Source organism: Tachyglossus aculeatus, chromosome 5 (genome assembly GCF_015852505.1).
Source record: "Tachyglossus aculeatus isolate mTacAcu1 chromosome 5, mTacAcu1.pri, whole genome shotgun sequence".
Taxonomy (NCBI): domain Eukaryota; kingdom Metazoa; phylum Chordata; class Mammalia; order Monotremata; family Tachyglossidae; genus Tachyglossus; species Tachyglossus aculeatus.
Window position 1 is genome coordinate 10232669 of NC_052070.1, and position 12867 is coordinate 10245535.

Sequence of the window (12867 nt, forward strand, 5' to 3'; positions counted from 1 at the left end):
ACAAGGTGATCAGGTTGTTCCACGTGGGGCTGACAGTCTTCATCCCCATTTAACAAATGAGGTCACTGAGGCCCAGAGAAGTTACGTGACTTGCCCAAAGTCACCCAGCTGACAATCGGCAGAGCCGGGATTTGAACCCATGAACTCTGACTCCAAAGCCCGGGCTCTTTCCACTGAGCCACACGGCTTCTCAGCGTGGTAAAAATCAATGGTATTTATTGAGCACTTAGTATGTGCAGAGCCTGGAAAATGACCGTTCGTCGGAGTCGGTGGACAGAACGCCTGCCCGCAAGGAGCTTACTACAAACCACGGGGGAGACGTCGTTAAAATAGATTAGGCAGAGGGGAAATAAGACAGCATAAGAATATTTACGTAAGAATATGCAGCGTGGCTTAGAGGAAAGAGCCCGAGCCTGGGGGTCAGAGGACCTGGGTTTTACTCCCGGCTCCACCATTTGTCTGCCGTGTGAACTCGGACAAGTCACTTCGCTTGTTGGTGCCTCGGTTTCCCCATACGTACAATGGGGATAGAATGCCTGTTCTCCCCCCTATTTTGACAGGGAGGCCCAAGAGCCCCAAGTCCCTGCTAGCCTGTGAGCCCGCTGTTGGGTAGGGACCGTCTCTATATGTTGCCGACTTGTACTTCCCAAGCACTTAGTCCAGTGCTTTGCACACAGTAAGCGCTCAATAAATACGATTGAATGAATGAAAGTGGGATCTGATTGTCTTGTATATGCCCCAGTACTTGGTGTAATGCTTGGCACACAGAAAGTACTTCCCGAATACTACAATTATTATATGGGCTGTGGGGCTGGGGTATCAAAGTCCTTAAGGGATGCCCAACCTAGCTCATCTTCGATGCAGAGGGGAGGGTATTCATTCAATCGTATTTACTGGGCGCTTACTGTGTGCAGAGCACTGGACTAAGCGCCTAGATAAGGGGAATCAAGGGCTTAGTCTGATTATAGGAGGGTTTTGAAGGTGGGAAAGAGTAGTGGACTATCTGAAAGGAGGGGGAGGGCGTTTCGGGCTGAGGAAGAAGGAGGGCGAGAGGCTCGGGGTGAAATAGAGGAGGACGAGGGGCGGTGAGTAGGTTGAAGTTGGAGGAGCGGAGTGTCCGGGCTGGGTTTTAGCAGGAGAGCGGTGAGGTGAGGGGAGAGGGGGATGGAGGGCTTTAAAGCCGACGGTAGGGAGTTTCTGTTCAATGCGGAGGTGGATGGGCAACCACTGGAAGTTCGTGAAGAGTCGGGAGGTGTGGGCCGAATAATTCTTCAGAAATACCATCCAGGCAGCAGAGTGAAGTACGGACTGGAGAGGGGAGAGACAGGAGGCTGGGAGGCCAGCGAGGAGGCTGATACAGGCCTCGAGGTGGGTACCCTGAGCGGTTGGATCAGTGAGGAAGCAGTTCGGATGAAGAGGAAAGGGTGCTTTTCTAGAGATGTAGTGTAGGTAGAACTGACAGGAATTCATGACACATTGAACGTGTGGGTTGAATGAGAGAGATGAGTCAAGGAAAATGCCAAGGTAACGGGCTGGTGATACAGGAAGGATGGTGGTGGTGCTGACTGACAGCGATAGGAAAGAAGGGGAGATGACAGGGTTTGGGTGGGGAGGCGAAGAGCTCTGTTTTGGACACGTTTCGTCGGAGGTGTCGGCGGGACATCCAAATAGGGATGTTCTCAAGGCAGGAGGAGACGCGAGACTGCGGAGGAGGAGAGCGATAGGGGCTCGAGAGGGAGATTTGGGAATCATCCACCTGAAGACGGAAGTTGAAGCCATGGGAGCGAATGAGTTCTCCAAGGGAGTGGGCGTAGATGGAGAATAGAAGGGGATCCGGAACGGAACGCCCACAGTTTGGGGGCGGGAGGCATTCATTCATTCGATCATCTTTATTGAGCGCTTACTGTGTGCAGAGCACTCTACTAAGCGCTTGGGAAGTCCAAGCTGGCAACATATAGAGCTGGTCCCTGCCCAACAGCGGGCTCACAGTCTAGCAGGGGGAGACAGACAACAAAACATATTAACAAAATAAAATAGACTAGTAAATATGTACAAGTAAAACAGAGTAATAAATCTGTACAAACATATATACGGGTGCGGTGGGGAGGGGAAGGAGGTAAGGCGGGATGGGATTGTATATTGTATGTTGCTGCAGGAGGAGCCCGTGGAAGAGACTGAGAATGAGCGGCCAGAGACAGAGGAGGAGAACCAGGAGAGGACGGTGTCAGTGAAGCTGAGGTTGGATAATGTTTCCCAGAGAAGGGGGTGGGCCACAGCATCGAAGGCAGCAGGAAGATTAGGATGGAGTAGTACTTGCTGGATTCGGCAAGAAGGATGTCATCGGTGACCTTAAGAAGGGCCGTTTCCGTGGAGTGAAGGGGGCAGAAGCCACATTTCAGGGGGTTAAGGAGAGAGTTGGAGGACAGCCACGGAGGCAGTGGGCGTAGACAACTCGCTCAAGGAGTTTGGAGAGGAGATGGGGTGATAATTGGGAGTCCTGGGGACAAGGGAGGGTTTCTTTGGGATAGGGGAGCCATGAGTATGGTTGAAAACAGTGGGGAAGGAGCCACTGGAAATTGAGCGGTTGAAGATGGCTGACAGGGAGGAAGGGTGGGAGGCGAGGGCCAATTCTCTGATGAGATGAGAAGGGACAGGGTCGAAAGATTCATCAGCATCATCATCATCAATCATATTTATTGAGCGCTTACTGTGTGCACAGCACTGTACTAAGCGCTTGGGAAGTACAAATTGGCAACATATAGAGACAGTCCCTACCCAACAGTGGGCTCACAGTCTAAAAGGGGGAGACAGAGAACAAAACCAAACCTACTAACAAAATAAAATAAATAGAATAGATATGTACAAGTAAAATAAATAGAGTAATAAAAATGTACAAACATATATACAGAGCCTGTGGAATCTGAAAGGAGGAGGAGGAGGGAGAGCTCCTCTTCAGATCCTGCTGGGAAGGAGGGGAGAGTCAAAGAGGGGGCTGGAGGAGGGAGCCAAAGAGGAGCGGGGGAGAGAGATTTTAGGGAGACCAAACATACCGGTTTCCATTTTAATTGAACTACGTGGCCAAGTCGTTCGGGGAGGGAGTGTGAGGAGGAATTAAAACTCTGAAACGGCTGTTGTGGGAAATAAGCGTGGGAGTTAAGGATGGGCTTCCCCCAGCACTTACGTGCACATCCGTCATTTATTTATGTTAACATCCGTCCACCCCCTACACTGTAAACTCGTAGTGGGCAGGGCAAGTGGCCACCGACCAACTCTGTTATACTGTCCTCTCCCAAGCGCTCGGTGCGGTGCTCTGCACACAGTAAGCGCTTGATAAATACGGCTTATAGATTGATGGATTCTAAAACTTGGAATCCTACAAGGTTTCCCGATCAACTGAACGCCTAGCGTGTGCAGAACACTGTACTGAGCACTTGGATGGGTGGAGTGGAGGTAAAGACCCGAGGGCCTAGGGGCAAGAGCCTGGGCCTGGGAAGCAGAGGACGTACGGTCTAATCCCGGATCCGCCACCTGTCTGCTGTGTGACCTTGGACAAGTCAGCAGCGTGGCTCAGTGGAAAGAGCCCGGGCTTTGGAGTCAGAGGTCATGGGTTCAAATCCCAGCTCCGCCAATTGTCAGCTGGGTGACTTTGGGCACGTCACTTAACTTCTCTGTGCTTCAGTTACCTCATCTGGAAAATGGGGATTAAGACTGTGACAACCTGATCACCTTGAAACCTCCCCAGAGCTTAGAACGGTGCTTTGCACATAGTAAGCGCTTAATAAATGCCATCATCATCATCATCACCATCATTCTCTGGGCCTCGGTTTCCTCATCTGGAAAATGGGCATTAAGGCTATGAGCCCCATGTGGGACGGGTACTGTGTACAGACTGATTTGCTTGTATCCGCCCCAGCATTTAGTATATGCCTGGCACATACTAAGCGCTTAACAAATACCAGAATTATTATTGCCTGGCACGTGGCTCAGTGGAAAGGGCACGGGCTTTGGCGTCAGAGGTTATGGGTTCAAATCCCAGCTCCTCTCATTGTCAGCTGTGTGACTTTGGGCAAGTCACTTAACTTCTCTGTACCTCAGTTACCTCATCTGTAAAATGGGATTAAGACTGTGAGCCCCCAGGGGGACAACCTGATCTCCCTTCAAGGCCCTACTGAGAGCTCACCTCCTCCAGGAGGCCTTCCCAGACTGAGTCCCCTTCTTCCTCTCCCCCTCCCCATCCCCCCTGCCTTACCTCCTTCCCCTCCCCACAGCACCTGTATATACATATATATGTTTGTATGGATTTATTATTCTATTTATTTATTTTATTTGTACATATTTATTCTAATTATTTTATTTTGTTAATATGTTTTGTTTTCTGTCTCCCCCTTCTAGACTGTGAGCCCACTGTTGGGTAGGGACCATCTCTACATGTTGCCAACTTGTACTTCCCAGGCGCTCAGTACAGTGCTCTGCACACAGTAAGCGCTCAATAAATACGATTGAATGAATGAATGAATGTAACCTCCCCAGCGCTTAAAACAGTGCTTCGCACATAGTAAGCGCTTATCAAATACCATCATTATTATTATCAGCGCTTAGAACAGTGCTTCGCACATAGTAAGTGCTTAACAAATGCCGTCATCATCATCATCATCATTATTATTGTCATGTGGGGCAGGGACTGTGTCCAACCTGATTACCTTTAATCTACCCTAGTGCTTAGCTCGGGGCTTGGCACACAGTATCATCATCATCATCATCATCAATCGTATTTATTGAGCGCTTACTGTGTGCAGAGCACTGTACTAAGCGCTTGGGAAGTCCAAGTTGGCAACATCTAGAGACGGTCCCTACCCAACAGTGGGCTCGCAGTCTAAAAGGGGGAGACAGAGAAAGTAAGCAGTTAAATACCATTACTGTTATTATTATTATTATTATTAATCCCTACCCATGAGGAGATTCTCGGCACACAGTAAGCGCTCAATAAATACGACTGAATGAATTCCACTGGGGAGACAGTCTGCCCCAAGCCTAACTTGCTGGCTATTTTTTCCCCGAACGCTTTGCGTCACCGGGCCTCACGCCATCAATCCCGCTGGCGATCAAGGCAGGTGGGGTGTGCCCAAAGCCCGGCCACTGATGGGCAAGCTTCCCACTGCCTCCGGCTCAGGCCGCCGTATAGACTGGCTACTCTCTTAGCACATGAGCAGCGGTGCGGCCTAGTGGGTAGAGCCCGGGCCTCGGAGTCAGAAAGCCCTGGGTTCTAATCAATCAATCAATCAATCAATCAATCATATTTATTGAGCGCTTACTGTGTGCCGAGCACTGCACTAAGCAATTGGGAAGTCCAAGTTGGCAACATCTAGAGATGGTCCCTACCCGACAGTGGGCTCACAGTCTAGAAGGGGGAGACCGAGAACAAAACCAAACATATTAATAAAATAAAATAAATAGATATCATCATCATCATCATCATCATCATCATCAATCGTATTTATTGAGCGCTTACTATGTGCAGAGCACTGTACTATGCGCTTGGGAAGTACAAATTGGCAACACATAGAGACAGTCCCTACCCAACAGTGGGCTCACAGTCTAAAAGGGGGAGACAGAGAACAAAACCAAACATACCAACAAAATAAAATAAATAGGATAGATACGTACAAGTAAAATAAATAAATAAATAAATGAGTAATAAATATGTACAACCATATATACATATATACAGGTGCTGTGGGGAAGGGAAGGAGGTAAGATGGGGGGATGGAGAGGGGGACGAGGGGGAGAGGAAGGAAGGGGCAAGTACAAGTAAAATAAATAAATAGATAATAGATAGATAAATAATCCTGGCTCTGCCACTTGTCTGCTGTGGGACCTTGGGCGAGTCACTTCCCTGGGCCTCCGTTCCCTCATCTGTAAAATGGGGGTGAAGACTGGGAGCCCCATGAGGGACGGGGACTGTGTCCAACCTGCTGAGCTCGTGGCTACCCCGGCGCTTAGAACGGTGCTTGACACATAGTAAGCGCTTAATAAATACCGCCATCATTCTTCTTCTTCCTGCGTCTCCGGATGTGGGACCCGGCTCCGATGGACGTGTGCCTATCTGGGAATTACGGGCCCGTGCCGGAGTCAAGCCACACATAAAGCAAGGCAGAGCCCCATGACTCCGTGAAGACTGGAAAATTGCCCCACTAACCCTTGAGGGGTTGGGGGAGGAGAGGGGACGGGGGTCTCGTCCTGACTTGGGTTAGGTGCCCTAATTGGGCTTCCCGTTAAGTGCTCACTATGTGCCAAGCACTGGCACTTGGTACCTACTCAATAGGAAGCAGGGTGGCCTAATGGCTAGAGCCCGGGCCTCAGAGCCAGAGGACCTGGGTTCTAACCCCAGCTCCACCACTGTCTGCTGTGGGACCTTGGGCAAATCATCATCATCATCAATCGTATTTATTGAGCGCTTCCTGTGTGCAGAGCACTGTACTAAGCGCTTGGGAAGTACAAGTTGGCAACATCTAGAGACGGTCCCTACCCAACAGTGGGCTGCAAATCACTTTACTATTCTAGGCCTCGGTTCCCTCACCTGCAAAACGGGGATTCATTATCCGTTCTCCCTCCCTTGTAGGCTGTGAGCCCCAAGTAGGCCTGATTATAATAATAATAATAGTAATGAGGATGGCATTTATTAAGCACCTACTATGTACAAATCAATGGTATTTATTGAGCGCTTACTGTGTGCACAGCACTGTACTAAGTGCTTGGGAAGTACAAGTCGGCAACACATAGAGACGGTCCCTACCCAACAGTGGGCTCGCAGTCTAGAAGGGGGAGACAGAGAACAAAACCAAACATACTAACAAAATAAAATAAATAGAATAGATATGTACAAGGAAGATAAATAAATAAATAGAGTAAATAGAGTAATAAATATGTACAAAGCACTGTTCTAAGCGCTGGGGAGGTTACAAGGTGATCAGGTTGTCCCACGGGGGGCTCACAATCTTCATCCCCATTTTACAGATAAGGTAACAGGCACAGAAGTTAAGTGGACTGTGAGCCCACTGTTGGATAGGGACTGTCTCTATATGTTGCCAACTTGTACTTCCCAAGCGCTTAGTACAGTGCTCTGCACACAGTAAGTGCTCAATAAATACGATCGATGATGATGATGATGAAGTGGCTGGCCCAAAGACACACAGCTGACAGGTGGCGGAGCCAGGATTTGAACCCACAATCTCTGAGTCCAAAGCCCGGGCTCTTGCCACTGAGCCACGCTTATCTTGAAGCTCCCCCAGCACTTAGTACAGTGCTTAGCATTGGGCGCTCAGAACAGTGCTTGGCATACAGTAAGGACTTAAATACCATTATTATTATTATATAGCAGCGTCTATATAATATTATATAGCAGCATCTTGAGAAGCAGCGTGGCTCAGTGGAAAGAGCGCGGGCTTGGGAGTCGGAGGTCATGGGTTCGAATGCCGCCTCCCCCACCTGTCTGCTGTGTGACCTTGGGCAAGTCACTTCACTTCTCTGTGCCTCAGTTCCCTCATCTGTAAAACGTGGATTAAGACTGTGAGCCCCACATGGGACAACCTCATCTCCTTGTGTTCCCCCCAGCGCTTAGAACAGTGCTTTGCACATAGTAAGCGCTTAACAAATACCAACATTATTATTATTATTACTTCTTCTCTAGCCAAGCCTAACCCAGAGGAAGCGCTTAACAAATGCTTCTATTATTATTATTATTACTACTACTGCTACTGACCTTCCTCCCATTATATTCGGCAAACTCTTTGGTGTAGCGGGTCAACAGCTCCTTCTTCAGCTCCTCGGCTTTGGGAAATGCAATCTCTTTCAATTTCTGAGACACAAAATGCAAACAGAGTGTGAGGGAGAAGCAGCACGGCCCACTGGCTACAGCCTGGGCCTGGGAATCAGAAGGTCATGGGTTCTAATCCTGACTCTGCTCCATTCATTCATTCCTTCAATCGTATTTATTGAGCGCTTACGGTGTGCAGAGCACTGGACTAAGCGCTTGGGAAGTACAAGTTGGGAACACATAGAGACGGTCCCCCCATGTCAGCTGTGTGACCTTGGGCAAGTCACTTCACTTCTCTGGGCCTCGGTTCCCTCATCTGTAAAATGGGGACAGGGACCCAACCCAATTTGCTTGTATCCAGCTCAGTGCTTGGCACACAGTAAGTACTTAGCAAATACCGCAATTTTCCATTATTATCATTATCAGAGGTCATGGATTCAAATCCTGGCTGCGCCAACTGTCAGCTGTGTGACTTTGGGGCAAGTCACTTAACTTCTCTGTGCCTCAGTGACCTCATCTGGAAAATGGGGATTAAAACTGTGAGCCCACCGTGGGACAACCCGATCACCCTGTAACCTTCCCAGTGCTTAGAACAGTGCTTGGCACATAGTAAGCGCTTAACAAATACCATCATTATTATTATTATTATTATCATTATTATTATTAAGGAGATGGGCCCATTTGGAAAATCCAACCCAGATGAGCAATGCCTAGAGTCCATTTTTAAAAACAATGGACCTGACGAATCCTTCACGGCCTTGGAGGCTGACAGGATGCCCGAGTTAGGGAGTTGGAGGTTGTAAGACCACGGTATATAAGCTGAGAGGGGGATTACAAAGGGTGGAATAGGAATAATAATAATGGCATTAAGCGTTTACTATGTGCAAAGCACTGTTCTAAGCGCTGGGGAGTTACAAGGAGATCAGGCTGTTCCACGGGGGACTCACAGTCTTAATCCCCATTTTCCAGATGAGGGAACTGAGGCCCAGAGAAGTGAAGTGACTTGCCCAAAGTCACCCAGCTGACAGGTGGCAGAGCTGGGATTCGAACCCATGACCTCAGGCTCCAAAGCCCGGGCTCTTTCCACTGAGCCACGCTGCTTCTCTAATCTGATGCCGGTGTGATGGTGGTGGCCCCTCGAAGTTCTCTGATGAGGGAGATTGCCGGGAAAATCTAGGCGGCCCGAGTGCTCACCTTTATGGTCTCTCTCTTCTCCGGGATGTTCACCGTTTTGTAATCCCGATGTTTGGGCAGTTTCTCAATGAACAACCTAAGGAGAAGAAACCGAGGATGAGGGCATTTATTTGGGGAAAGGCCACCAAAGGGCCTGGGGACCCGCCAACTCCCGTTTGTCGGGCTGGGCTGTGGGCGGCAATCAATAATAATAATAATAATAATAATAATGGCATTTATTAAGTGCTTACTATGTGCAAAACACTGTTCTAAGCGCTGGGGAGGTTACAAGGAGATCAGGTTGTCCCACGAGGGGGGGCTCACAGTCTTAATCCCCATTTTGCAGATGAGGGAACTGAGGTCCAGAGAAGTGAAGTGACTTGCCCAAAGTCACACAGCTGACAATTGGCAGAGCCGGGATTGGAACCCATGACCCCTGACTCCAAAGCCCAGGCTCTTTCCACTGAGCCACGCTGCTTCTCAATGGAAAGAGCACGGGCTTTGGAGTCAATCAATCCATTGGAGCTATTTATTTGAGCACTTATTATGAGCATCACGTCACCTTGACTTGCTCCCTTCTTTTTTTTTTATAATGGCATTTATTAAGTGCTTACTATGTGCAAAGCACTGTTCTAAGCGCTGGGGAGGTTACAAGGTGATTGGATTGTCCCATGGTGGGGCTCACAGTCTTCATCCCCATTTTCCAGATGGGGTCACTGAGGCCCAGAGAAGTGAAGTGACTTGCCCCGGCTGACAAGTGGTGCAGCCTGGATTTGAACCCACTACCTCTGACTCCAAAGCCCGGGCTCTTTCCACTGAGCCACGCTGCTTCTCTAATTATTATTATAATTAGAGGATGGAGTGTGGCCGAGCGGATGGTGCCCGGGCCTGTGAGTTAAAAGGACCTGGATTCTCACCCTGGCTCTGCCACTTGGCTGCTGTGTGACCTGGGGCAACTCATTTCACTTCTCTGTGCCTCGGTTCCCTCATAATAATAATAATGATGGCATTTGTTAAGCGCTTACTATGTGCAAAGCACTGTTCTAAGCCCTCATCTGCAAAAGGGAGATTTCACTTCTCTGTGCCTCGGTTCCCTCACCTGTAAAAGGGAGATTATGACTGTGAGCACCATGTGGGACATGGACTGTGTCCAACCTGATTAGCCAACGCTTAGTACAGCACCCGGCACATGGTAAGCGCTTAGCAAATACCATAGTACAGCTTTCTGCACCCTGTAGGAGAAGCAGCATGGCGTAGTGGCAACAGCCCGGGCTTGGGAGTCAGAGGATGTGGATTCTAATCCCGGCTCTGCCACTTGTCTGCTGTGTGACCTTAAGCAAAAGCAGCGTGGCTCAGTGGAAAGAGCCCGGGCTTTGGAGTCAGAGGTCACGGGTTCAAGTCCCAGCTCCGCCAACTGTCAGCTGTGTGACTCTGGGCAAGTCACTTCACTTCTCTGGGCCTCAGTTCCCTCATCTGTCAAATGGGGATTAAGACTGTGAGCCCCCCGTGGGACAACCTGATCACCTTGTAACCTCCCCAGAGATTAGAACAGTGCTTGGCACATAGTAAGCGCTTAACAAATACCAACATTATTATTATTATTATCATTCTTTGGGCCTCAGTTCCCTCATCTGTAAAATGGGGATGAAGACTGTGAGCCCCCCTGTGGGACAACCTGATCACCGTGTAACCTTCTCAGCACTTAGAACAGTGCTTTGCACAGAGTAAGCGCTTAATAAATGCCATTACTATTATTATTCTCTGCACCTCAGTGTCCTCATACGTAAAACGGGGATGAAGACTGGGAGCCCCATGTGGGACGGGGGCTGTGTCCAACCTGATTAGACTGTGAGTCTTTTAGACTGTGAGCCCACTGTTGGGTAGGGACTGTCTCTATATGTTGCCAACCTGTACTTCCCAAGCGCTTAGTGCAGTGCTCTGCACACAGTAAGCGCTCAATAAATACGATTGATTGATTAGCTAGTGTCTACCCCGGCGCTTAGAACATAAGCGCTGAACAAATAGTATAGTTATTATTATTAAGGGCTCATGACTAAGAAAAAAAATGGGGGGGTGGGGAGGACCTGGGGCTGGGCCCTGCCAAGCAGGGGGCATTGGGGGTCGGGGGGGATGGAGGGCCTCTTACGTGATGTATTTGTTGTACAAGATGAAGGCCCACTCCGTGTTTCCCTCTTCCATGTAAACGGTGGCCATCCTTATGATCTCCACGCCGGAGCGGAAATAGCGACGCGGGGGGATGTGGTCGTTGACCTCCACGTCGCTGCCCACCTGGGTGAGGGCCCGCACCCTCTCCTCCGGAGGGAGGCTCACGTCCCCGTGGTCGGGCATCGGGGCCTCCGGACGGACGCGCGCTGGGGAGGGAAGCAGAGGGACCGGACCGACTCCGTTCATTCAATCGTCTCTTCGGAGCGCTTGCCGGGTGCACGGCACCGGACTAAAGCGCTGGGGAGAGGACGACAGAACGATAAACAGACACCTCCCCTGCCCACAACGAGCTCACAGTCTGGGGGGGGGGAGACGCACGTTAATAGAAATCAAGGAAGCAGCGTGGCTCAGTGGAAAGAGCCTGGGCTTTGGAGTCAGTGGTCATGGGTTCCAATCCCAGCTCTGCCAATTGTCAACTGTGTGACTTTGGGCAAGTCACTTCACTTCTCTGTGCCTCAGTTACCTCATCTGTAAAATGGGGATTGACTGTGAGCCCCCTGTGGGACACCCTGATAACCTTGTATCCCCCCAGCGCTTAGAACAGTGCTTTGCACATAGTAAGCGCTTAATAAATGCCATTATTATTATTATTGATAGGTGTGGACGTGAGCGGGGTGGGGCTGGGAAGGGGGATGAAGAAAGGGAGCGAGTCAGGGCGGCGCAGAAAGGAGGAAAGTCGGAAAGTTGGGAAAGGCCGCGCAGAAAGGAGTGGGAGAAGAGGAAAGGAGGAAAGTCGGAAAGTTGGGAAAGGCCTCTTGGACGAGATGGGCCTCCGGGAAGGCTTTGAAGGGGGGGAGAGTCATTGTCTGTCGGATTTGAGGAGGAAGGGTGTTCCGGGTCAGAGGTAGGGTGTGGACGAGAGGTTGGCGGCAAGCCAGATGAGAGGGAGGCCCAGTGAGGAGGTTGGCGTTAGAGGAGCCGGGTGTGCGGGCCGGGTTGGAGTCGGAGAGTGGTGAAGGGAGGTAGGAGGGAGCAAGGGGAATGAAGGTTTTGAAGCCGATTTTGAGGAGTCGGAAGTCGGATGCAGAGGCGGATGGGCAATCACTGGCGCTTCTCGAGGAGCGGGGCAACGTGCGCTGAACTATTTTGTTGAAAAATGACACGGGCAGCAGAATGAAGTACGGGCTGGAGTGGGGAGAGAAAGGAGGCTGGGAGGTCGGCAAGGAGGCAGATACAGTCATCACGGCGGGACGGGATACATGCCTGGATTAACGTGGTAGCCGTTTGGAAGCAAGTCCGGGAAGGGAAGCAGAAGGGATCGGAGGAGGGTCACGGGCCTAGTGGCCAACTCCAGCGGGGGCCAAAGAGGCACCAGGTAGTGATTGATCGGGTGGCTCCCCGGCTGCCCCTCGTCCCTTGTCCGAACCCCAGAGTCGGGAGCCCCGAGGGTCCGGGACATACCGTGGGGCTGAGGGCCGAGGCCCGGCCCTCCGCCCCTTGTCTATTAAGTGACCATGGGCAAGTCTCTCAGCTTCTCTGTGCCTCAGTTCCCTCGTCTGTAAAATGGAGATTAAGACTGTGAGCCCCACAAGAGGCAACCTTATTACCTTATATCCATCCCAGCTCTTAAACAGTGCTTGGCACATAGTTAGCACTTAACAAATACCATTGTTATTATTATTATAAGCAAATCGGGTTGGGCATAGTCCCTGTCC

At 50.2% G+C, this 12867-nt stretch overlaps 1 protein-coding gene across 1 annotated transcript in view; it reads right to left on the minus strand.

The window, feature by feature from the left end:
• LOC119928365 (STAM binding protein) overlaps positions 1 to 12867 on the minus strand; it is a 47981-nt gene that overhangs the window by 17815 nt on the left and 17299 nt on the right. The window contains 3 exon segments of the mRNA XM_038746553.1: positions 7760 to 7855; positions 9008 to 9083; positions 11133 to 11358. Coding sequence (XP_038602481.1) covers positions 7760 to 7855; positions 9008 to 9083; positions 11133 to 11335 — 375 coding nt within the window. The 5' untranslated portion in view covers positions 11336 to 11358.